A 24,637-nucleotide genomic window follows, 5' to 3' on the forward strand; every position below is an offset into this window, starting at 1 on the left:
CTTCTTCTTATTTTAAAATCCACTTTATACCAACTATTGCAGAACCAGTCAACTATGTGAGAGTTTAATGCATTGAATAATATTGCCAATTGCCAAAATAGTTACGGTGACAGCAGCTGTGTTTCACTGGAGAGGCTGCAGTGGTCAAAAGACAGGCAGGCCTGGATTTGTGGGGGGCCACAAAGGCCTGGGCCTAGGGCAGCAGGATTCTAGGGGTGGCAGGATTTTAGGGGTGGCATGCCCCCCAAACACAATCTAGGAAACACTGGGGATGCATACTCCTGTACACGGGATACCCAGTGCTCGGGCACACTCACAAGGGAACCAACGGCCTATTGGTAACCCAAGGCCAAAATCCAGACCTAAAGACAGGAATTATATATATACATATAATACACAAAAGCCATGAATATCCTGTAAATTATATCCTTATAAACGGTGAGTTCTGATGTCATCAGTTATAAACGGTGAGTTCTGATGTCATTTCTGTCACATGACTCACTGAAATTTGTGTATTATAATAAATAAAGTACCCCCAGTTGTAAAATATGAGAATATTATAAGTTACCTCGGAGTTCCATGACCCGTATAAAAACACTCGGCCTTCGGCCTCGTGTTTTTATATGGTCATGAAACTCCTCGGTAACTTATAATATCCTTATATTTTACAAGAGGGGGTACTTTATTCACTATATAATGTAATTAAAACACCATTCAGGTTTTGCCTTCAGTTATAGTCCACAAGAAAACATTTTTTTAAATAAAATTTTATTATCTCTACAATATAATTTAAACAAGTCTACATTATCTGTATAATAAGAAATATTTAAGGGTATCTGGAAGCTGGAGACGGCATATTTTGTGGTGCTGTTTTTGCTCAAAGCATTTTCTAATGCAGAGACGACACATCTGCATCAAACGCAGAGGCCCTGCAAAAACAATGCCATAAACGTAAGGACAGGGAGGGCACACGGAATGGAAACATGTTAGTAGCACCCTTAGATCACAAGATTGACAATGATGTCTAGGTATGGGACCTGTTCAAAAAGTAGCAGGGCTGAACTCTGGCAAGTTGTATGATGTGTTGGTGGCACTCCTGCAGGGTATCCTGTGGTGATACCCTAATAGATCAATGTGATAGAAAGGAGGTGACACTTGATAAAGGGCCTAGCCCGAAACATGTAGTGTGCTGTTCACTACCCCAATAAAGATACACTTGCAGACTCAGCTTGCTGCCGTGGACTTCCTGCAATTACCTCCTTTCTATCGTATGGGACCTGTTGTCCAGAATGCTTAGGACCTAGGATCTGTAATACGGAAATCCAGTATCCAGAATTATCTGAATTACGGAAAGGCCGTCTCTCCCATAGACTCCATTTTATGCAAATAATTCGAATTTTTAGAAATTATTTCCTTTTTCTCTGTATTAATAAAACAGTAGCTTGTACTTGATCCCAACTAAAACATAATTAATCCTTATTGGAAGCAAAACCAGGATATTGGATTTATTTTATGTTTACATGATTTTCTAGTTGATTTAAGGTATGGAGATCCAAATTACAGAAAGATCCCTTATCCAGAAAACCACTGGTCTCGAGCATTATGGATAATAGGTCCCATACCTGTATTCAGATCAGTTCTGCATTTTTATTCGTTTGTGCTTTTTATATTAGACTGTTTTAAGAAATTTCTTGACATTCTTGGGGGCAAATTCACTAACCGGTGAAAAATTCGCCAGCGTGACGTCATTTTGCCACTTCGCCAATTTACTAACAATGGCCCTGGTGAAAATTCGCCAGCGAATTAGATAGAGTAGCGCAACTTTGCAGCCTAACGCCTGGCGAAGTTGCACTCTGGCGAAGGGGCGAAATTACGCAAATTTACTAATTTGTATTTTTTTTATGAACTTTACCTCTTTCGCCAGAGTTGACTTTGCCAGGTTAGACCAAGCGAAGTGCAATAGAGTAGATAGGAGTTTGAAAAAAAAAAGTCCCAAAAAAACGCTGGCATGTTTTACTTTTTATAGGGTGATAGGCTAAAAAAGATCCGTTTGCCCACCTTCCCCCCTACATTTTATGTACCTTAACTATACAGTGGGCACATGTGTAGGGCATTAGAATACTCCTATATACTTTTATTAACTTTCCCTGGGATTGTGTAGTGTAATATGCGCTGCAGCATACACGTCCATTCATTTTTATATTTGTCACCGTATGCAAATTAGCCTTCGCTAGCGTAACTTCGAACGTCTGATCGTACTATCGCTTGTGCAACTTCGCAAGCGTTCGGTAACTTGTGCTCAACTTTGGATTTTCGTGAATTTGTGCAGCCTTGGCGAATCTACGCCTGGCGAAGTGCGGCGAAGGCAACGCTAGCGGATTTTCGGAGGTAAGTAAATTCCCCCCTTGGAGAAAATACATTTTTGATGGTTTCTAAAACCTCTAAAACCACTAAAATCAGAATGTTGATAAATGGGGCCAGTATGTTCATTAACAGGCACTGTTCCCATATCTGGAAAAAAAATTTGTATACTTTAAATACATGCTAATACCATAAAGAAAATAAAGATAATTCAGATCTGATGTATGCGTCTATGATTCAAGTTCCACTCTAACCTGTAAATGAATTTCAGGGCTTAAAACTACCTTCTTGCTTCAGAAGGACTTGTTTTATATCACAGTGCGACAGTGGAACCAAATCCGACGGGCGTTTACCATCAGCGTTCCTACATTGCGTGTTCCCACCGTAGTCAATAAGCAGCTTCACCAAGTCACCATTACCAGTTCTTGCAGCAGCGTGTAAAGGCGACTCCAGATCTTTACCAACATTTGCACTTGCCCCTAGATATGAACAAATTTACACTTCAAATAAAGCAAATTTTAAGGATGTCATTTAAATATAAATACAGGTATGGGACCTGTTATCCAGAATGCTCAGGACCTGGATAACGGATATTTCCATAATTTAGATCTTAAGTCTGCTAGAAAATCACATAAACATTAAATAAACCCAATAGGCTGGTTTTGCTTCCAATAAGGATTAATTAAATCTTAGTTGGGGTAAAATACAAACTATTGTTTTATTATTACAGAGAAAAAGGAAATCATTTTTAAAAATTTGGATTATTTGAATAAAATGGAGTCTATGGGAGATGGCCATTCCGTCATTTGGAGCTTTCTGGATAACAGGTCCCATACCTGTATAAGGTTGTCACATAAATATTATATACTGTATACAGATATACAAAGAATATAAACATTAAGGGGCCGATTCACTAAGGGTCGAATATCGAGGGTTAATTAACCCTCGATATTCGACTAGGAATTAAAATCCTTCGACTTCAAATATCGAAGTCGAAGGATTTAGCGCAGATAGTTCGATCGAACGATCGAAGGATAACTCCTTCAATCGAACGATAAAATCCTTCGAATCGAACGATTCGAAGGATTTTAATCCAACAATCGAAGGAATATCCTTCGATCAAAAAAAGTTAGCCAAGCCTATGGGGACCTTCCCCATAGGCTAACATTGACTTCGGTAGCTTTTAGATGGCGAACTAGGGGGTCGAAGTTTTTTTTAAAGAGACAGTACTTCGACTATCGAATGGTCGAATAGTCGAACGATTTTTACTTCGAATAGTTCGATTCGAAGTCGTAGTCGTAGTCAAAGGTCGATGTAGCCGTAGTCGTAAGTTTTTTACCTTCGAATCCTTCACTCGAAGTTAGTGAATCGGCCCCTAATTATAATTATATAATTCATATATTTATTTATTATACCTAGTTGTCAATATAAAATAATTCTAGTTTGTGTACATACAAGTAACACTAACAGGGGAACATAATATTGGTCGCTAACGCAAAAATCGCTCGCAATGCGATTAAATATTCGCAAGTGAAAAGCGTTGCCTTTGCGAACACTTTGTCCCCCGTGTGACAGTAGGATAGCGATTGCGAAATTTATAGCTTGCGAAAGTGCGCGGTGTATGTAATAACATTTTGCAATCGTAAATCGTTTTCTACGACAAAATATTTAACGAAACTCCAAAGCAGGTGTTCAAGGTTCACAATGCACGATTAAGATTGGCGATGCAATAAAAGCCTAACGAAGGATATTTCATTGCGACATACGAAGATTTATTCGCAAAGTTTTATTCGCGAATTGTATTACATTTCCCCCTAAATCTGTAAAGCATATAAACAGAAATTAATATCTATATGTGGATGTAACACAAAACACTTAAGAGGTTATGTAATAAAAGGCACTAAGTTTGCCCAGGTGAAATAACCTATAATTTACTGGTCACCTGTTAAATAGCAAACATCTTATTGGTTGCTATGGGATACTGCTACTGGGCAAACTTAGTACCTTTTAATACATATGGGAGAATATAAATAAATGAGAAAGTATTGTACATTTAAACAGTTATAATTATTTTCATCTTGAACTTCCCAACACCACCATGATATGGTTCAGGCCACTTCACTAGTGATGGGCGAATTTCTCTCATTTTGCTTCGGCGAAAAATTTTCAAAACTCGAATTTTGACGCTCACGTCAATTTTGATGCCCGTGTCAATTCTGACGCCAGCGTTAAAGTCAATGGGGCAAATTCACTAAGCCGCGAAGCGCCGAACGCTAGCGTTAATTCGCTAGCGTTTGGCATTTTCGCTACTGCGCAAATTCACTAACGAACGCTGGCGTAGTTTCGCTAGTGTTACTTCGCAACCTTACGCCAGGCGAAGTTTCGCTAGCGACGAAACTACGCAAATTCACTAACGCGCAGTGTACTGAACGCTACCTTTTACGCTAGACTTCCTTCGCCACCTCAGACCTGGAGAAGCGCAATAGAGTAGATAGGGATTGTTTAAAAAAAAGTCAATTTTTTTTCTAAGTCCCAAAAAACGCTGGCGTGTTTTCTACATGATGGCTGATAGGCTGAAAAAGATCGAAAAATTTTTGGGGCTCCCCTCCTTCCCCCCTACATTTCCTGACTCATGGCAACTTACCTAGACAGTGGGCACATGTGTAGGGCAAAATAAAATTTTTATTTGCAGATTTGAAGGTTTTCTAGGCATTTGTAGTGCAGATACGTATTCCTCCATTGAAATTTGAATTTCGCGCCGTATGCAAATTAGCCTTCACTAGCGTAACTTCGCTTTATATAGCGAATCAACGCTAGCGCAACTCCGCAACCTTACGCTACCCCTGTGCGCAACTTCGGATTTTAGTGAATTTGCGGAGCCCTGGGAAACTACGCCTGGCGAACTTCGCATCTTAGTGAATTTGCCCCAATGGGCGTCTGAATACTGTTGACGTGCGACGGGAAATCGGGAAAACCAATATATATACCCCTTGTAAATTGGGTAATATATTGACTTACATGAGATGTGTATTATATCAGGACACACAACAGTGTGGAATAATTAAAGGGCATGTAAAGTCTAAAATAGAATAAGGCTAGAAATGCTGTATTTTGTATACTAAATATAAACATGAACTTACTGCATCACAAGCCTAATCAAACAAATAATTTATGCTTTCAAAGTTGACTACAGGGGGTCACCATCTTGTAACTTTGTTAAACATCTTTGCAAGACTAAGACTGTGCACATGCTCAGTGTGGTCTGGGCTGCTTAGGGATCGTCATAAACAAAGCTGCTTGAGTTCTGCATGGCTGGGAAGTAAGGCGGGGGCTCCCCCTGCTGTTCATAAGTATGATTGTTTCCCTGCTCAGCAGTTAGGGACCATCTGACAATTCCTATCCACAGCAGTAAATGAAGGGAGAATTTCACTGCATACAGTCAGGTTTCTTATAAAAACGGTACCCATTTTTTAATCAAAGTATATTGGAGATAGGTTTCTTTTTCATTAAAGAAAGTAAAAATGGGATTTTTTTTTTTTTGCCTTTACATACCCTTTAACCAATTAAAACCTTAGCAGTGTTTCCTTGCAGAGCTGGCAACTTTTGACCCAGCCTTACTTACTATCTGTAAGTTCAACCCATGTCTGGTTGGGTTTCTTCTGAATACTCCAAAAACAGACAGGCTGATGGGTTCTGCTCCTGATAAAGCTCACCATAGTGTGTGTGAATGTGATAGGGACCTTAGATTGTAAACTCCACTGGGGCAGGGACTGATGTATAATCTCTGTAAACGGCTGTGTTATATACTGTAAATATAGAAAATAATAAATCCTCACCGAATTCAAGGAGCTTTTTGGCAGTGTCAACCCTTTGGTTCTCACAAGCAGCATATAGAGGAGATCCCAGATGTTTGATATATTGCTGTATATTCACTCCAGCCGATGAGAGAGACTCCACACACGATGTATGTCCTATACAAGCACAAAACCAGTTATATAGCTCAATAACAAACAAGACGCAGTCTATTCACATTTTAACATGGAGATTATTGTGTTGCCAGTGTCAAACATGGACAGGACTGGATTTGTGGGAATGCATCAAAGGCCCAGGTCTAGGGATGTAGATTTTTACAGACAGCCTTCTGCAGCTTTCCCCAGTGTGGCTCCACTCTTAAGCTGGCCATAGATGTTGAGATTTTTAAAAGATCCGATCCTCATCGTGAGACCAAGATTTTCTCGGAACGATCGTACGAATTGACCATCAACTAAAAAGACCAATTTGCCAGGAAAACAAAGGGGAGCTGCTTGGCCCTGCAAACATAGATACATTGCAATGGGACCGACAAAGATTTTTTGACCTGGCCGATCAATTTCCTGACAGATGTCGGCTGAAAAATCGTAAGATGTACGATCATTCGAATCCCACTAACCGCACGATAACTTCGAAGGATTGGTCGGACTTCCCTAAAATCAGTCGTTCGGCAAGAAGAATGCTCAGTGAGCATGCTCAGTTTGCTCCTCTTCCCCCCCCCCCTTCTCTGCTGTAATCTGAGCCCAGAGCTATTAGTGAGCAGGGAGAGACTCAGGTAGGAAGTGATGTCACACCAAGTTAATATGGCAGCTGCTATCCTAAACAAACAGAGAGAGGTTCTAGAGCTGTATGGTAAAACATTCTACAGAATAAATATAGCATTCTAGCTTGCACTATTGCAGCTAATCTATTTGCAATAACAGCCTCTGTAGCTTTCCTTCTCCTTTAAACACAAATGACAGTGTTTATAACCACAACTCCAGCATAATTGAGGCTGAGTTGCCCTGTGCCCAATTTGTCAGAATTGATGCTATTGCCCACAAATTTGGACTCAAATCAGGTGCAAGTTGTCTCTAGCAATTTTTAGAGTGGGTGTTGTTCCACTTCTGGAGTATGAGTTCAAAGCGACATTTTCATCAGATTCGTTGGGCGCAAGTCTGATGTAACCGTGTACCTCGGAGGAGGCACTCAATGAGCAGTCCATCAGAGGCAGAGAGGTAGAATAAACGTGGATTTATTTGGTACCAGCAAACAGAGACAGCCTTACACATTTCATGCTAATTGACACTTAGGGGCAGATTTATCATGGGTCGAATTTATCAAAGTTCTTTTAACTCACATGAATTTGATTTTACTCGAAATTCAAATATTTGATTATTTATTAAAATAATCGAATATCTAAAACTCAAACAAATTTTACCAACTCGAAAACTCGAATTGAATTCGACTAAAACTCAATTCAGGATATCAGGAAGGCTACACAACTCCAAATTGATGCCTGGACCTCTCCCATTGACTTACACATGAGCTTGGCAGGTTTTACGTGGCCAATAGTCAAAATGAGTTCTTAAAATTACAGAGTATGATAGATCTCAAAATTCGAATTTGAATTAAAAGTCGAATCGAGATTGGATAATTCACAAAAAATTTGAATTTTAATTTGAATTTCCTATTCAACCTTTAATAAATCTGCCCCTTAATCAGAGGCAGCCTTATGTGTTCCATGCCTATTAACTGAAATGCATAAGGCTGCTTCTGTTTGCTGATACCAATTAAAACCACATGTATTTGACCTCTCTGCCTCCGATGGACTGCTCATTGAGTGCCTGCTCCAAAGTACATTGTTGATTCTGCTCCCCTGGCTGAAAGGCTCAGGCGGAGTACGTGGGTTTCCCCATAACTTTTGGTGATTTACAAATGCTACCGTCAGGTTCAGGGTAGTGGTAGCTTCAGGGTTCCTAGTACCAATGACTGCAGTTGAGCAACATCAGAAGAAGCAAGACCATGTTGTTGAGTTTCGATGCAAGTACCTCAGTAAATTGTGCCGATAGGTGCTCTCCATTGCATAGTTTATATAGAAATGCCAGATATCTATCTCTTTTCCTCTTTACATTCATATGAATGAAAACTCAAAAATATACATGTCACTGTCTTCAGGCCAAACCCAGTATTCACCAGCAATTACAGGCAGTTTCTGTACATCTCCAAGAAAGGTGGCACAGAGGAGTAACAAGCCTTTCTCTATTGGCTGAAATACACTGGCTTTGAAACACTACATTAGCCGAATACGTTATTCACTGCAGAATAGCTTTGTTGCCAAGCTGTATCTGAACATTTTTAAATCTTGGCCTTGGCAATGAAAGAAAAAGTCAAGAAAGGTTATGTTGAACTGAATAAAAGTTACCATATCCCGCGTGTCATTTCAAGGTTAGGAATTATAATAAGAATTGTACTCATAACATTTCAAGGCCTTGCCGGCTAATAGGATGTTGGCAGTAGACCAACCTAATGGGGATTGCTGTTTTTCTACTAACCTTTGCAAATCGAATGTATCATGGCAATAAAGATATAATGAAACACAGGAGATATGCTGCATTTTAAACTAAAATATTGATATTTTGATTATTGAACGGCAGAAATGCCAGAGCAGAAGATAGACAAATATTGTTTAACTAGTCTAAAGCCTATGGCATGTGTGTTCAAAACATCCTGAATTGCATGATAAGACTTTCCAATGGAAAACATGGGAGATGCACTGCCTATGGCAAACTCAGGCACTGACAGGGCGCCCCATTCAATGACCTTTAAAAAGTGACTTTTTCGAGTCTGGCTTTTTTTATGCCAAAAAAGTAGCGGGGAAAAAATGGTTACTTTCACAGAATGTGTATTATGCAACAATTCTGTGAAATTTAGAATCTGATACTCCAGATAAAACCATGTAGAAGCCAATGGCCGATGTCCCTTTTACAATTTGAGGATCTTTTTTTTTTTTTTTGATTCGTGGTTTTAGAGGGTTCCGGTTATTTTTGACGCTGGATTGTTTGAGATAGTACAAAAAAGTTGTTTTTCTCAACTTTTCCCGTTTGTGCTTTTCCAGTTTGGATATTTTGATAAATGACTGACATTCACGGAAATGAGTTTATTTGTGTTGTCAAAAACCAATGAAAGCACTTCAATTTGACCACTGATAAAAAAACCATGAAGTTTCAAAACCAAAATAACAATAAAAGCATATTGTTGATATTCTAAAGGTCTATACAAGAGAAGCAACCATATCCTTTGTCTCTATTTTTCATCTTGATTGCTACCATATAGGCTGTTATATTTACGGGCAAATTTATTTATGGTCGCATATCGAGGGTTAATTAACCCTCGATATTCGACTGCCGAATTGAAATCCTTCGACTTCGAATATCAAAGTCGAAGGATTTACCGCAATTCGTTCGCTCAAACGATCGAAAGAAAAATCGTTCGATTCGAAGGATTTTAATCCATTGATCAAACGATTTTTCTTCGACCCAAAAAAGATTGCAAAGCCTATGGGGACCTTCCCCATAGGCTAACATTGACTTCGGTAGGTTTTAGGTGATGAACTAGGGGGTCGAAGTTTTTTTTTAAAGAGACAGTACTTCGACTATCGAATGGTCAAATAGTCAAACGATTTTTAGTTAGATTCGAAGTCGTAGTCGAAGGTCAAAGTAGCCCATTCGATGGTCGAAGTAGCCAAAAAAAACATTCAAAATTCAAAGTTTTTTTTTATTCTATTCCTTCACTTGAGCTAAGTAATTGGGCCCCTTATAGTCCAAAAATGTGTTTTACTTTGTCTTCATTCCTATTAACATCCTTTTATCTAGGTTAAGCAACACAGGTTGGTCCTTAATGATTTTAATCTTTCCTACAGGAATTGATTGCTAACAGCAATCACTTTTTAAGGACAAACAGTTTTGTCTTGTGATTTTAGCTGACAACGTACAGTAGTGCCCAATCAATGGATTTGGAACTAATGATCTGAAAGAGGTAATTTAGGCCATGTAGGGTGGTCCTTAATGATTTTATCTCGCCTAAAGGAATTGATTGGAATTAGATCTCTGATATATTTTGTGATGAATGAGAAAGTGGCTGTATTACCTCGTTTACAAGCTTCATGTATCGGAGAAGCCACTTCACACGCTGGATAGGGACTGGCACCATGTTGCAGCAGTAAATTGACGCAATCCACATTGCCACTGATACATGCATTAAACATTGGGGTTTTCCAGTCAATATCAGACAGATTAACCTAAAAGGGAGAATAAAAAGCCAGAACACATTTTACTTGACTACGTTTATCGAATGGATGCATTAATCACATGCATGTTCATATCATTGTTCCTGCTTCTGACTGTATTACTTGAAATAACCTGCTAATAAGATTATTAGATGTAACATCAAATCCATTGCTGCGTATTTCATTGCTAATATTTCATACCTGAGCTCCATGTTTCAATAAGACACTGACGCAGGCCGGATGGCCCCCTAGACAAGCTTCATGAAGGGGAGACATGCGATCCGCAGTAATATGGTTTACACTATAGCCCTAGAGAAGCAAGAAGCATAATACAATTGGTTTAGTGAGGTTAATAGACAAGAAATTCAGTCCGACATGATGAATGCTCAATAATGCAGTTACAATTGTATTACCTATAGAGTATGGGAACTAGTCAATGAAGTAGAAGAGAGAGAGAGAGAGAGAGAGAGAGAGAGAGAGAGAGAGAGAGAGAGAGAGAGAGAGAGAGAGAGAGAGAGAGAGAGATCATTAGGCCGCCTATCTCTGTCCCTGCTAGCAGCTGTCTGGGGCATCCATCAGGGTGTTACTTGCTATATCAACTAATATATTCATTTAGGATTTAGAAATGAAGCCATGGGGATTTCACATATTGTCACGCCGTGTCCAGACACCATTTTTTAGCGCTAAATCCTAACTTTAGATGGTGCTAGAGTGCATTGCTTCTGTTGGACTAAGGCCAGTACACTCTAGCACCATCTATAGGCAGGATTTAGAGCTCAAATGATTACATGGTGAAATCCCAATGGCTTCATCTGTATATTAAATATATATACAGCTGGATTTTAACCTAAATATCTCACAAGATGTCATGTCCTGCAATGATTAAAATACACAAATGGCTAATGGCAAAAGCCTGCACAATACATCCTTACAAACAATGTTTAGCTGAACTGTGCCCAATGTCTCATTGAAACTTGTAGTACCAGGATATTAGTACCTTGAAGTTCTATGACCTGTATAAAATCAGCCTGTGCCCTTGCACCATTATATAGTTCATCTTATTATTATTATTATATATAATGTCAGACAGTGCCTGCACTCGGTCATAGACGAAGCCAGAGGTGCACGACCAAGTTTGTAGCAATATTGAAAAGAGGGTCAGCACACTCTGTATGATTGAGGTGAAAAAAAGTGTTGATTTAATCAGTCATCAATAATTCATTATTATTATTATATATACAATCCTTTCCAATTGAATAGCAGAAGGTTCTGCACAGTTGATTACTAGGCCATTGCAGGACTAGAATGAAAAGAAATATCTTCATGTCGCCTCGTGGGTTAGAACAAGTAGGGCGGGGAAATGGCTTATTAACTCCATGGCCAATTAGGCACGTGTGCTGAAATGAGTCTCTTTGGATTCCAAGGTATTCCTTGCAGCAGGATAAGCAGCTCTGATTAGCTTTATCTCCCATCATAAAGACGTGTGCCTGCCCTATTTAACAGCGGAAGCTTTGGCTGTATATATATAATAGCCCCACAGGTGCACATCACTAAGGTTTCTCTTGCCTGTCTTTGGAATTAAAGAAAACTGACCAGTAAAACTCTGAAGACAACAAGAATACATTCTTGCAGGGTGAAGCAGGGATAATCCGATTTTTGAAAGACCGGAAAGACAAGCTGCAAAGAGAAATTCTTGGGCAAGAGCAGCCCTATTTAAATTTGCTGCTTGCACCCTGAGGCATAACTCCAGGTTTATAATGCTCTTTCTCTTAGCTAGTAAATGTGCAAGGCCAATATTCCGGTGCAGCAATCTGTCAGAATGGTTGCAATGGGTTGCCCCTGTTGCAATAATTAAAGGAGTGTTTCACCTTAAAATTAATGGATAATTTTAAGAAACTTTTCAATTGGCCTTCATTATTTTTTTTTATTTTTTTTTTAATTATCTGCATTCTTCTTCTTCTGATTCCTTCCAGCTTTCAAATGGGGATCATTGACCCCATCTAATAAACAAATGCTCTGTAAGGCTACACATTTTTTTGTTATATTGCTACTTTTTGTTACTCATCTTTCTATTCAGGCCTCTCCTATTCATATTCCAGTCTCTTATTGGTTAATTGGTGATCCCTTAACCCCCAATGACTGCCCTGAAGGGCTAGAATGAAATATTGCCATCCTTAGGGCTCTTACTGACGAGCAGTTGAAGCTGCGCTCCCCTGCGTTCCGTTTTTCTGCGTTCAGCCGCAGGGGAGCGCAGGAATAGACGCATTTAGCTTTTTTCAATGGGGCTGTACTCACACAGGCGCGTGTAGGCGCCGAACACAGGAAAAATGCAGCATGTTGTGTCTCAACCTGCGTTCGGCGCCTACACGCTCCTGTGTGAGTACAGCCCCATTGAAAAAAGCTAAATGCGTCTATTCCTGCGCTCCCCTGCGGCTGAACGCAGAAAAACGGAATGCAGGGGAGCGCAGTGTCAACAGCTCGTCAGTAAGAGCCCTTAAAATATTCTTAAATTTACCATTTACCAAGCACCTCTCAGCCATGGCAGCGCCCCCGTGTTTAGCTCAGCAACAGGTCATTAAAATCAACAGGGTGTTGTTGTATTATTATTATAAGCATGAATGTGCATTACTGAATTTGAACAAAAGGCTAATGGCAAGGGTATTCTTTAGTGGCGTTTTCAGCAAGCAGAAAGTTTCTTGCCCTAACTGTGCAGCCAATCATTAAAGGATTATAGATTTTACCTTTCCCCTGGAGACATTAAGATCTCAGCTCAAAAACTGAAATTTTTCAGGCAGTTTCCATTAATTACAAACTTCACAGCCGGTCGGGGTGCTTTTCCAACAAATGAAAAGTCAAAGAATGTGCCACATGTGCACTTATCCTAATGGAGCACAATCTGCATTTCATACATATCTTTTCATGTCTCAAAAACATAGCAACAGACTTTTCTTGTTTTTTTTTTTACCTGGCTGATGAGTTTGTTTAGTGCCAACTGTCGCCCGTGTAGAGATGCATCATGTATTGGGGACCAATCAGAGACAAAATCTGCAGAAACAGAAATTAATTTTATACATATATATATATATATATATATATATATATATATATATATATATATATATATATATATATATATATATATATATATATATATATATATATATATATATATATATACAGTAACATTGTTCAACCACACTCCACTCAATTAACAAATAACCTGGGTGCTGCACACAAAAATTGCGTAAATAGAGATCCATGTAGGAAACTTTTTTTAAAAATTACATATTTTTTATTTAGAAAATGTTTAAAACAGGCCGACGTTTCGGTCTCCTTCTAAGACCATTATCAAGATCTTGATAATGGTCTTAGAAGGAGACTGAAACGTTGGCCTGTTTTAAACATTTTCTAAATAAAAAATGTGTGATTTTTTTAAAAAAGTTTCCCGGTGTGCACTCGTTTTACATGGATCTCTCTCTCTCTCTCTCTCTCTCTCTCTCTCTCTCTCTCTCTCTCTCTCTCTCTCTATATATATATATTTATAGAATTGTTCAGAGCTCCCACACTTCTGATGTTCATTGATTGGAGGTGCATGATCAATTGGTGAATCGTGTAGGAATAAAGGATCAGCACACTCCTTTTTCAATAGTGAATGAATGCTTTTATTTTTGCATCTTAACTAACGTTTAGGTCCTTTGAAAAAGGGGGCTTCCTTGAAAAATATATAAAAACACACATATGTATATATATATATACATATATATATATATAGCGTATTTAAGAGCACTCACGGGTATTGTGAAAAAAGGCTTTTATTGGAGTATTACAATCTACCCCACATCAACGCGTTTCGGTTCTCTCTGAACCGTCGTCAGGATGCACACAGAAGTCATCACGTGATCCTACTCTTAATGTTTTTAATGTGGTTAAACTTTTTATAATTTTTATACAGTAGCTTTTAACACGTACTTGGATTTTGTGATAATGAATATTGTAATTGATGCTAACACTTTAATGCAGAACACTGTCATGAATATTTAATTAACACTGTTCACTGATTGGTTGATGTTTGTAAATATGGATCACGTGATGACTTCTGTGTGCATCCTGACGACGGTTCAGAGAGAACCGAAACGCGTTGATGTGGGGTAGATTGTAATACTCCAATAAAAGCCTTTTTTCACAATACCCGTGAGTGCTCTTAAATACGCTATATACTTTCCTTTGAAGAAGCACCCGGGAACTGATTAATCGACGGTGAGTGCCGGTTTAACAATATGACTATATATATATATAAACCTTAATATAGTGAAAGTAATCCAGTTGGGGAATCAGCTATCCAGCTGTATCCAGCTACAATTCCCAGTACAAGGCTGAGCTAAACCCCGGCTAAACCATTACAAGATACAAGGGATCATAATTTAAAAAATAGCTACATTTGAATTCCCTGCCTGTGACTCACTACAGATACATGGAAATAATATAATTTTACAATAATAAAAGAAACAACTGGGCACAAAATCTCTGGAATCACCGGTAGCTTTGAGTGTATAGAGGAGTGATACAATAAGATGCTTATTGCCTTCACACTAGGAATGAGGTGAAGTATTAAAACCCGTGCCTGCAAGAGAGAAGGTGTGTACCCCAGTGGGATTATTAGCAGGTAACGTGTCGGGGCCTGTCTCTAGGTATAGAGATTTGAGCTGCTATGAGCTGTACAAAACAATGCACCTCAAGATCAATCTGGCTTCAGAACGGCAGAACGTGTTTAACCTTATTAAAGGTTCACCTTTAAATTAACTTTTAGTATGATGTAGAGAGTGATATTCTGATATTCTGGTTTTAATTTTTTATTATTTGTACTTTTGAGTTATTTAACTTTTTATTCAGCAGTTATCCGGTTTGCAATTTCAGCGATCTGCTTGCTACGGTCCAAATTCCCCTAGCAACCATGCATTGATTTGAATAAGAGACTGGAATATAAATGGAAGAGGCCTGAATAGAAAGATGAGTAATAAAAGTAGCAATAACAATACATTTGTAGCCTTAAAGAGCATTTGTTTTTAAATGGGGTCAGTGACCCCCATTTGAAAGCTGAAAAGAGTCAGAAGAAGACAAATAATTAAAAAAAAAACTATAAAAATACAAGGCCAATTGAAAAGCTGCTTAGAATTAGCCATTCTATAACATACTAAGGGCTCTTACACATGAGCGTTTTTACCTGCGCTCCCCTGCGTTCCGTTTTTCGGCGTTCAGCCGCAGGGGAGCGCAGGAATAGACGCATTTAAATATTTCAAATGGGGCTGTACTCACACAGGCGCATGTAGGCGCCGAACGCAGGAAAAATGCAGCATGTTGCATCTCAACCTGCGTTCGGCGCCTACATGCGCCTGTGTGAGTACAGCCCCATTTGAAATAATTAAATGCGTCTATTCCTGCGCTCCCCTGCGGCTGAACGCCGAAAAACGGAACGCAGGGGAGCGCAGGTAAAAACGCTCATGTGTAAGAGCCCTTAAAGTTAACTTAAAGGGGTTGTTCACATGTAAATTAACTTTTAGTATGATATAGAGAGTGATATTTTTAGACAATTTGCAATTGGTTTTCATTTTTTATTATTTGTGGTTTTTTAGTTATTTAGATTTTTATTCAGCAGCTTTCCAGTTTGCAATTTCAGCAATCTGGTTGCTAGGGTCCAAATTACCCTATCAACCATGCACTGATATAAGAGACTGGAATATGAATAGGAGAGCCCTGAATAGAAAGTAAATGAGTAATAAAAAGTAGCAATAACAATACATTTGTAGCCTTATAGAGCATTTGTTTAGATGGGGTCAGTGCCCCCCATTTAAAAGCTGGAAGAGTCAGAAGAAGAAAGCAAATAGTTCAAACACTATAAAAAAGACTAATTGAAAGGCTGCTTAGAAATGGCCATTCTAGAATTACTAAAGTTAACTTAAAGGTGAACCATCAAAAAATGAAAGTGTATACTGCTAATATGCACTGGTAAGCTGTGTGTTTGCTATAGAATCACTACTATAGTTTATATAAACAAGCTGCTGTGTAGCTATGGGGGCAAGATGGAAAAAAGGAGAAAAGATACAGGTTACATAGCTCACAACAGATAAGCCCTGTCCAATACAATGGTGTTTTATGTTATCTGCTATGTAACCTGTGCCTTTTTCTTCTTTTTTCCATCTTGAATGGCTGCCCCCATGGCTACACAGCAGCTTATTTATATAAACAATATTAGTGTTTCTGAAGCCAACACAGCAGTTTTACCAGTGCAGGGCAACAGTACATTATATAGTAATTATTTTGATACACTTTCAGATGTTGGTGTTATTGTTCCTTTAAAGATGAATCACATATTTAAACCACCTGTAAGAAATACCAGTGCCCATGAAGATGCTCACCAACATTTAGGCTGATGGCACAAAAGTCTCCTCTTGACATGAATGGGAAATGTCGGGCAGCTCAGTTTTGTCCCTGGAATGCATGACCCAGTCATATAAATTGTAGATGGCAAAGGATATTTTGAGAACTTTTTAGCAAGGTCAGAGGGCAGACAGTCAGGGTCGGACTGGGCCCAGACAAGCTCCCGAACAGCTGCCCCCCGAAAAAAAAACAATTGTGGCCCATCGTGCCGTCTCACGCGTATGTGGAGGGCCCCAGAACCAGTGGCAGAACTACCTGGGGAGCAGATGGTGCAATTGGGCCAGGACCCACACTTCTCAGGGCCCCCCGGCAGCTTGCTCACTGCCGATTTCCGGCAGCAGTGGCCGATTTCGGGGGGCCTGGCTGCACATCCCGCACCAGGGCCCGCCCCCAGATACGTTACTGCCCAGAACCCGGTGGGCCCCCAATGGTCCAGTTCAACCCTGCAGGCAGTTTACTAACAGAGACAATATAGCAGGACACCACCATCTTTTTATTAATACTTGAGACATGGCACCAATGCATGGCCATGCCAGTAGTCTTTGTGCCAGGTAATGACCTAATAGGACCTGCCCATTGACTACTGCAAAGACAATGGAAGCTCTGTGTGAGACAGGCAACCGGATGAGGGAATTATATTTAATGTAAGTTCTTCCTCTCATAGGATTCCAGCTGGTCATATGGAAGAAAATCAAAAAAGTCAATATATGCCCCGACGGACCTAATGTCCAACTGTCTGGACAACACTGGGTGCAACACTTTTCAAAGACGGTCAATAAATCAAATGATCAGCGCTCCTTACTCACTGTAAATTACTAATTATTGCTTTAAAGCCTAGTAAAAAAATTGAAAGGGGGGGAATTAAAATCATATTAATTTATTTTCTTATGTACTCTACTTTTCTTATGTAAAAAAATTATTGGGAGACAGGTTTGAGTTTAGTAAGCAGCAATGCCAGCGAGAGAAACAAGAGAACAAAGGATTACTGTCTGTTAGGGCCGGACTGGGTAGATTTCGGTTGCAGCTCTGCAGTTAGCCGTCATAATTCTTCCTGTGATTTTCTGACTTCACGGGGGCTCATCTGTGCTCACCTTTATGCCCCCCCCAACTGGTGCTGATCAAGCCAATTCCTATATTGAACAGGCTACTGAAGCTAATACAATGCTGGCTGACCCAGTCACCTGTGTGACCCCAGCCTTAAGCCAATCTCACTTTTTAACTCCTGTATTTCCTTCCTTGCCTTCTACTGGTTCCCATTTGTTCTAATAGGAACCCAAATGCAAAGTTATAACTGATACAGTTATAAGTTATAACTGATACTATATACATATATATATAGCTGCCGTCTAGTGATGGCGAATTTGCGCCCCTCGCGAAACGGCGCTGGCCGGGAATTCTCTCCTGCCGAATAAATTCACCCATCACTACTTTTGTCCCATTTGAAGCATAAACCAAGATTTCTGCTTATGAAACAATTTGTATGTTCTTTCACTTTTTTTAACATTATTATATTTGACACAATATCTGGAAAATCCGTTGTCCAGAAAGCTCCGGGTTACGGAGAGGCCATTTACCCTTAGGGCAGGGACACACGGGCAGATTCGGGGAGTCGCCTGGTGACTAATCGCCACTTCTTTGAGGCGACTAATCTCCCCTAACTGCTTCCCTGTGTCTACCGCCTGCTTCAATGAAAAAACACCTGCGGCAATGCACTTGCGGCATTTTGATTTCCAAAGTCGCCGAAGTTTACCGGTGAGGTGGCCATACGTTAGGGCGGGGGCACACGGGCAGATTCGGGGAGATTTAGTCGCCTGGCGACTAATCACCTCTTCTTTGGGGTGACTAATCTCCCCGAACTGCTTCCCCATGTCTTCCGCTTGCTTCAATGAAAAAACACCTGTGGCAATGCACTCGCGGCGTTTCGATTTCCGAAGTTTACTCATGAGGTGGCCATACATGGGCAGATTAAAGCTGCCGATATTGGTTCTTTAGACAGACTCGGCAATTTATCTGTCCCTGTGTTGGGGCTTCCGACAGGTCCCTCCGATTGATATCAGACCAAAAATGTGCCTGATATCTATTGGGCAGGTTTAATTTTTCCTGCGATTGAGAACCGCATCGGCTAGTTTATATGGTCCTATGGCCTGTCGGCACCCATTCTCTTCATTGTAATCTGATCATTCTGCCCTAGGGCCAAACGTTCAGATTAACCCAATGTCGCCCTGCCGATAGTGGACGTATCAGGGAAAGATCCGCTCATTTGGCGACCTTGCCCATGAGCGGATCTTATCGTGTATGGCCACCTTTAGACTCCATTTTAATAAAATAATTCAGATTTTTGAAAAAAGTTTTCCTTTTTCTCTGTAATAATAAAACAGTAGCTTGTACTTGATCCCAACTAAGATACAATTAATCCTTATTGGAAGTAAAACTATCCTGTTCGGTTTAATTACTGTTAATTTAATTTTTTACTTGACTTAAGGTATGGAGATCCAAATTACAGAAAGATCTCTTATCTGGAAAACCGCAAGACCTGAGCATTCTGGATAACAGGTCCCATACCTGTACAACCTCTCTTTTATTACTATTATTATTATTATTTTTATTGTGTTAGGGGAAAGTTTTTTCCATAAAGACCATTTATCATTCATATCTTCATTTTAAGCATGATATTAAATCATATTATCTATAAGTGCTTATTTGCATTATAAAGCAGAGGAGGCTTGGGCTTGTGGTTAAAAGCGTAGCCAATGGCGAAAACATTTCCCATTTTGCCGTATTTATGTATTAAAGTAAATGTACAATAAAGCCAGGTTGGTACATCTCAGATGGATAGGTTGGCAATTTATTTAATCTTTCAGTCCCAAACATAAACATACAGATGCTTTTATCTTATTATAAGCAACCAGCAGTAAATACGTAAATGGGTGCAACGTCACACGCACGCACGCACACACACACACTATGGCAGTTAATAGAAATGAAAGACTTGCAGTAGTTTGTACAGGTACAGTATGACATCTGTTATCTATAAACCAGTTATCCAGAAGGCTCTGAATTACAGGAAGACCATCTCCCACAGACTCCATTTTAACCAAATAACTCAAATTTTTAAAAATGATTTGCTTTTCTGTGTTACCATAAAACATTACCTTGTACTTGATCCCAACTAAGATATAATTAATCCTTATTGGAAGCAAAACAAGCCTATTTGGGGGAATGTAATAAAAGTCGTTAACGGAAAAACTATTTGCAATATGAAATGTTATGCCTTTGCACAAACAAATTTTCTTTGCGCAAATTTAATATAGCTTTTGCGAACCCGAAAACTGTTCAGCGAGCACTTGCGACAGTGGAAGACCGTTTGCGAATTTTAGAGTTTGCGCCAATGCGCAGTAAATGTAATAAAACTTCTTACTGAAAAAGTTTGTTTGTTTGCTCCAAAAGATTACGACACCTTCAAGCACTTCTTAAGATTGCACAATTAAAATTCACAATGCTATTACAGTTAAGGAACAATATTTATTTTTATTTATTACATTCCCCCCATGGTGTTTAATTAATGTTTAAATGATTCTCCATTAGACTTAAGCTGGCCATAGATGTTGAGATTTTTAAAAGATCAGTTCCTGATCGTGAGACCACGATTTACCATCAACTAAAAAGACCAATTTGCCAGGAAAACAAAGGGGAGCTGCCTGCTTGGCCCTGCAAACATAGATAGATTGCACTGGGACCGACAAAGATTTTTTAACCTGGCCGATCAATTTCCTGACAGATGTCGGCCGAAAAATCGTAAGATGTACGATCGTTCGAATCCAGCTAACCGCACGATAATTTCAAAGGATTGGTCGGACTTCCCTAAAATCGGTCGTTCGGCAAGAAGAATCAACGCGTCTATGGGGAGCTTTAAAGTATAGAGAAAATCCCAAGCATTCTGGAAAACAGGTCTCATACCTGTAGTATAAAAGATCCAATTGCTCCGGAAGCCCTGGGAAGTCATGAGAGGGGAGGGGTTATTTTTTAATTCCCATCAAAATCCCCCTCGCAGCAGATCCATATAAAACAAACATTCCAAACATTGTACATTTAGGGGAGATAAAAAAAAAATACTTACCGCTCATGAATGGGTTTGAAGTGCACATTTCTGGGGGCTGCCCCATGACTCCGCTCCCTTCGGATGCATCCATTCTGAAGACTGAGTATCTATATATGTATTTTCCTTTGAGGCCTGATGCTGTAAAGTCCAAATTCCCCAGAGAATAAGAGTGCTTGGTTACATGGATTATGTATTATGCTGAGTGGGAAGTGCTAGGGTCCTGTGGGAAAGATGCAGTGGTGTCAGACAAGGTTAGTGCAGAGGAGTACCTGTGTAACCCGAGCGCTCGCATTCAGCACAAATAACAACATCTCCCTCTCTTTTTTCCCCTCACAAACTCCCACAACCAGGAAGCCCAGCTACTAATACCCGTCGGGCGCTCCCTATCCAGCCTGATATTAAATACCTCTATTTTCTATTCGTAAAGTCGTCATTGGCCCACAGAGATGCAAGAGTGAAATGAAACGCTGGAATCCACTTCTGCACAAAGTTTCCCTGCAACCTTGAAAAACCAGTTTAGAAAGAGGGATTAGCTTTTCTATCTCGCCAAAGGCACCAATTAAATGTAGGAGGTAACACCTAGGATTTGTCATTGTGTTTGTGTGTCTGTCTGTGTCTGTGTGTCTGCCTTAAAGCTTTGCCATTCCTGTAAACTAATAAGCAAAAACAGACCTGGTTTTACAGTGGAGCTCAGAAGGCCTCCATTCCTTGGCTGAAACATGTTCTTGCTAAATATAAATATTACATAATACAGGTATGGGGTTATCCAGAATGCTCAGGACCTGGGGTTTTACAGATAACAGATCTTTGCGTAATTTGGATCTTTATACCTTAAGTGATAGGAAATCATTTAAACATTAAATAAAGCCAATAGGCTGGTTTTGCTTCCAATAAGGATTAATTATATCTTAGTTGGGATCAAGTACAAGGTACTGTTTTATTATTACAGAGAAAAAGGTAATCATTTTTACAAATTTGGATTATTTGGAAAAAATGGAGTCTATTGGAGACGGCCTTACTATAATTCGGAGCTGGATAATGGGTTTCTGGATAAAGGATTCTATACCTGTACGTGATCCTAACTTAAGTTGGACAAAGATGCAAAGATCCGATCGTTCGAACATGCCGGGACTCTCCACACACGGTCCAAAAATCGTACGAATCGAGGATTCATACGATCAGAACTTTGCGTCTATGGCCAGCTTAAAGGGCATGTAAAGGCAAAACAAGATGAAAAAATTTGCCCATCCCTAATTTTTGATGAATCTGCCACTAAGTATTGAGCCAGGGTTTAGGGAGACATTCAGGAACTCTGCTTAAAGGGCATGTAAAGGCAAAACAATAAAACCCATTTTTACTTTCTTTAATGAAAAAGAAACCTATCTCCAATATACTTTAATTAAAAAATGTGTACCGTTTTTATAAGAAACCTGACTGTATGCAGTGAAATTCTCCCTTCATTTACTGCTGTGGATAGGAATTGTCAGATGGTCCCTAACTGCTGAGCAGGGAAACAATCATACTTATGTACAGCAGGGGGAGCCCCCGCCTTACTTCCCAGCCATGCAGAACTCAAGCAGCTTTGTTTATGACGATCCCTAAGCAGCCCAGACCACACTGAGCATGTGCACAGTCTTAGTCTTGCAAAGATGTTTAACAAAGTTACAAGATGGTGACCCCCTGTAGCCAACTTTGAAAGCATAAATTATTTGTTTGATTAGGCTTGTGGTGCAGTAAGTTCATGTTTATGTTTAGTATACAAAATACAGCATTTCTAGCCTTATTCTATTTTAGACTTTACATGCCCTATTTAAGCTGCATGAATCCATATTGGTGGCAAAACAATCCTACTGTTTTTAAAGGGGATATGTGGTCTAAAACTTAGACTTAGGCTTTGGGGAATGATTATAATTCTATTTTTAATTGCAACACATTTTTTTCTTTTGCCATTTTTGTCTCTTCTGCCTGAAGATACATTGATCAGCAATGTAACGGCTATTAGAGCATCAAAACGGCAAAAAAAAAAAAAAATGCATTGCAATTATAATCATTCCCCAAAGCCTAAGAAAGATCATAGTTTTAGACCACAGATTCCCTGTAATGTTTTTAGTTGCCTTAAAGGGCATCTAAACCCTTAAAATGAACTGATATAAACTGCTTCCCTGAACCCTTTTTGCAATATACTGTACATCCATTTTTCTAGTTTTAGCATTCTAAGATATTAGCTTCTAATACCAGGCTTTTGGCACAACAGCCCTGTTTTAAAGTCAAAAGGGCTCATTTCCATATTCTGAACTAAATCTGCACCTGGTCCATAGCAACCAATCAGTGATTAGCTTTATTTTGTGCCAGTGGCAGATGAAGGCAAATGTTTGACTGGTTGTCATGGGATACTGCCCAGATGCTAAATTGCCCAGTGTTGACAAATTACCCCTAAAGTGTCAGTGACTGGCTACGCACACCTGCATAATCAGTTAACCCTAGGGCCACTGACACTCAGACTTTCAGAGAGAGCTCTGACCTCTCATTTCTGAATACCCTGCCCTACTGCTGGGCACTTATTCATACCGACCCCCTTGCAGGCAACAGTAGCACTGTGGACTCCCCGTCTAATCCCCAGTGCAGATGTGCCCAAGCTCACCTTTAAACCTGTGCCACCCTAGGGCTGGGCATTTGTGTGTAACCACAATTACTTGCAGGCAACTAGCGCCACAGTCCCAGGGGACCTTCCTGAAAGTGTTGTCCTCGAGCAGAAGTCCCCAATTAATTTTACCCATGAGCCACATTTAAATGTGAGTTTGGGAAGCAACACAAGCATGAAAAAAGTTCCAGGGGTGCCAAATAAGGGCTGTGATTGGGTTTTCGGTAGCCCTGTTTGGCAATATACCTGGGTTTTTTGCAACCAAAACTTGCCTCCAAACCAGGAATTCAAAAATAAGCACCTGCTTTGAGGCCACTGGGAGCAACATCCAAGGGGTTGGAGAGCAATATTTTGCTCAGGAGCAACTAATTGGGCATCGTTTTCGTAGAAGCTGAGTTGCTGGACCACTCGAAACATCCCAGAGCCATTTACAGCAATTTACAGCAAAGCACCCAATTCCTCCTCATTGAGCAGAGTGAGGTTCTGTGGCATCAGATCAGTTATAGTCGGGTGTACCATTAGCCAGACAGAGTGAACAGAATCAGAAAAATTATATTTGCACATTAGAAGCCTGAAAACACTGCACCTAAGCACTCACATCAGCTGACAAGCACCAGTTTCAACACTCGTCAATATAAGCCTGGAAATGGGTCTCTCTACACTCCGGGTTACTGAGCTGTTCATCACAGAATATTATAAGAATTTATACAGAATAATATAAGAATATCAAGAATAAAAGAGTAAAAAGCTAATGATCTAAGCATAACAGCTATAATACAGACATAAAAATACAGTGCAATTACATTTACATTACTTTCTTACCCAATTGCTTTTGTTTTTCTTAGCTCCTGTAAAGATGTAGCTAACGCCGGAAGGTCTACGCTAGTACTGGTCAGACTAGGCTACTGTTAGCCTCCATTATTGACGTACTTATGTCTTAACATCACCCTCCTCAATATCAAGGGACATGGTCTGACATCACTGGTGGGCATGGTTAGTTGTACAAGGTTTAAAATTCAGTTAT

The 24,637-nt window shown here is 39.7% G+C and overlaps 1 protein-coding gene across 4 annotated transcripts; it reads right to left on the bottom strand.

Annotated features, from left to right (window-relative positions):
• Window positions 1–665: 665 nt before the first annotated feature.
• On the bottom strand, window positions 666–24,637 carry asb9.L (ankyrin repeat and SOCS box containing 9 L homeolog). 4 transcript variants are annotated; one of them, XM_041581041.1, is made up of 8 exons: window positions 21,379–21,730; window positions 20,991–21,192; window positions 13,404–13,483; window positions 10,640–10,747; window positions 10,300–10,450; window positions 6,198–6,332; window positions 2,715–2,840; window positions 666–929 (listed from the first exon to the last, which is right to left on the bottom strand). In XM_041581041.1, exons 2-8 carry the CDS (start codon window positions 21,061–21,063, stop codon window positions 805–807), a joined length of 798 nt encoding a protein of 265 aa, XP_041436975.1. In that variant the 5' UTR covers window positions 21,064–21,192; window positions 21,379–21,730; the 3' UTR covers window positions 666–804.

This window comes from Xenopus laevis, chromosome 2L (assembly GCF_017654675.1).
Source record: "Xenopus laevis strain J_2021 chromosome 2L, Xenopus_laevis_v10.1, whole genome shotgun sequence".
Lineage (NCBI taxonomy): Eukaryota > Metazoa > Chordata > Amphibia > Anura > Pipidae > Xenopus > Xenopus laevis.

Bases quoted from the DNA above. Each gene is read 5' to 3' on its own strand.
- asb9.L (XM_041581040.1), bottom strand. From the start codon at position 21,063: ATGGATGCATCCGAAGGGAGCGGAGTCATGGGGCAGCCCCCAGAAATG. The intron at 2,841-6,197 runs GTGAGGATTTAT...GTTCATATCTAG, and splicing joins CAAAAAGCTCCTTGAATTCG to GGGCAAGTGCAAATGTTGGT. The intron at 930-2,645 runs GTAGTTTTAAGC...TTGTTTTTGCAG, and splicing joins AGTCCTTCTGAAGCAAGAAG to GGCCTCTGCGTTTGATGCAG.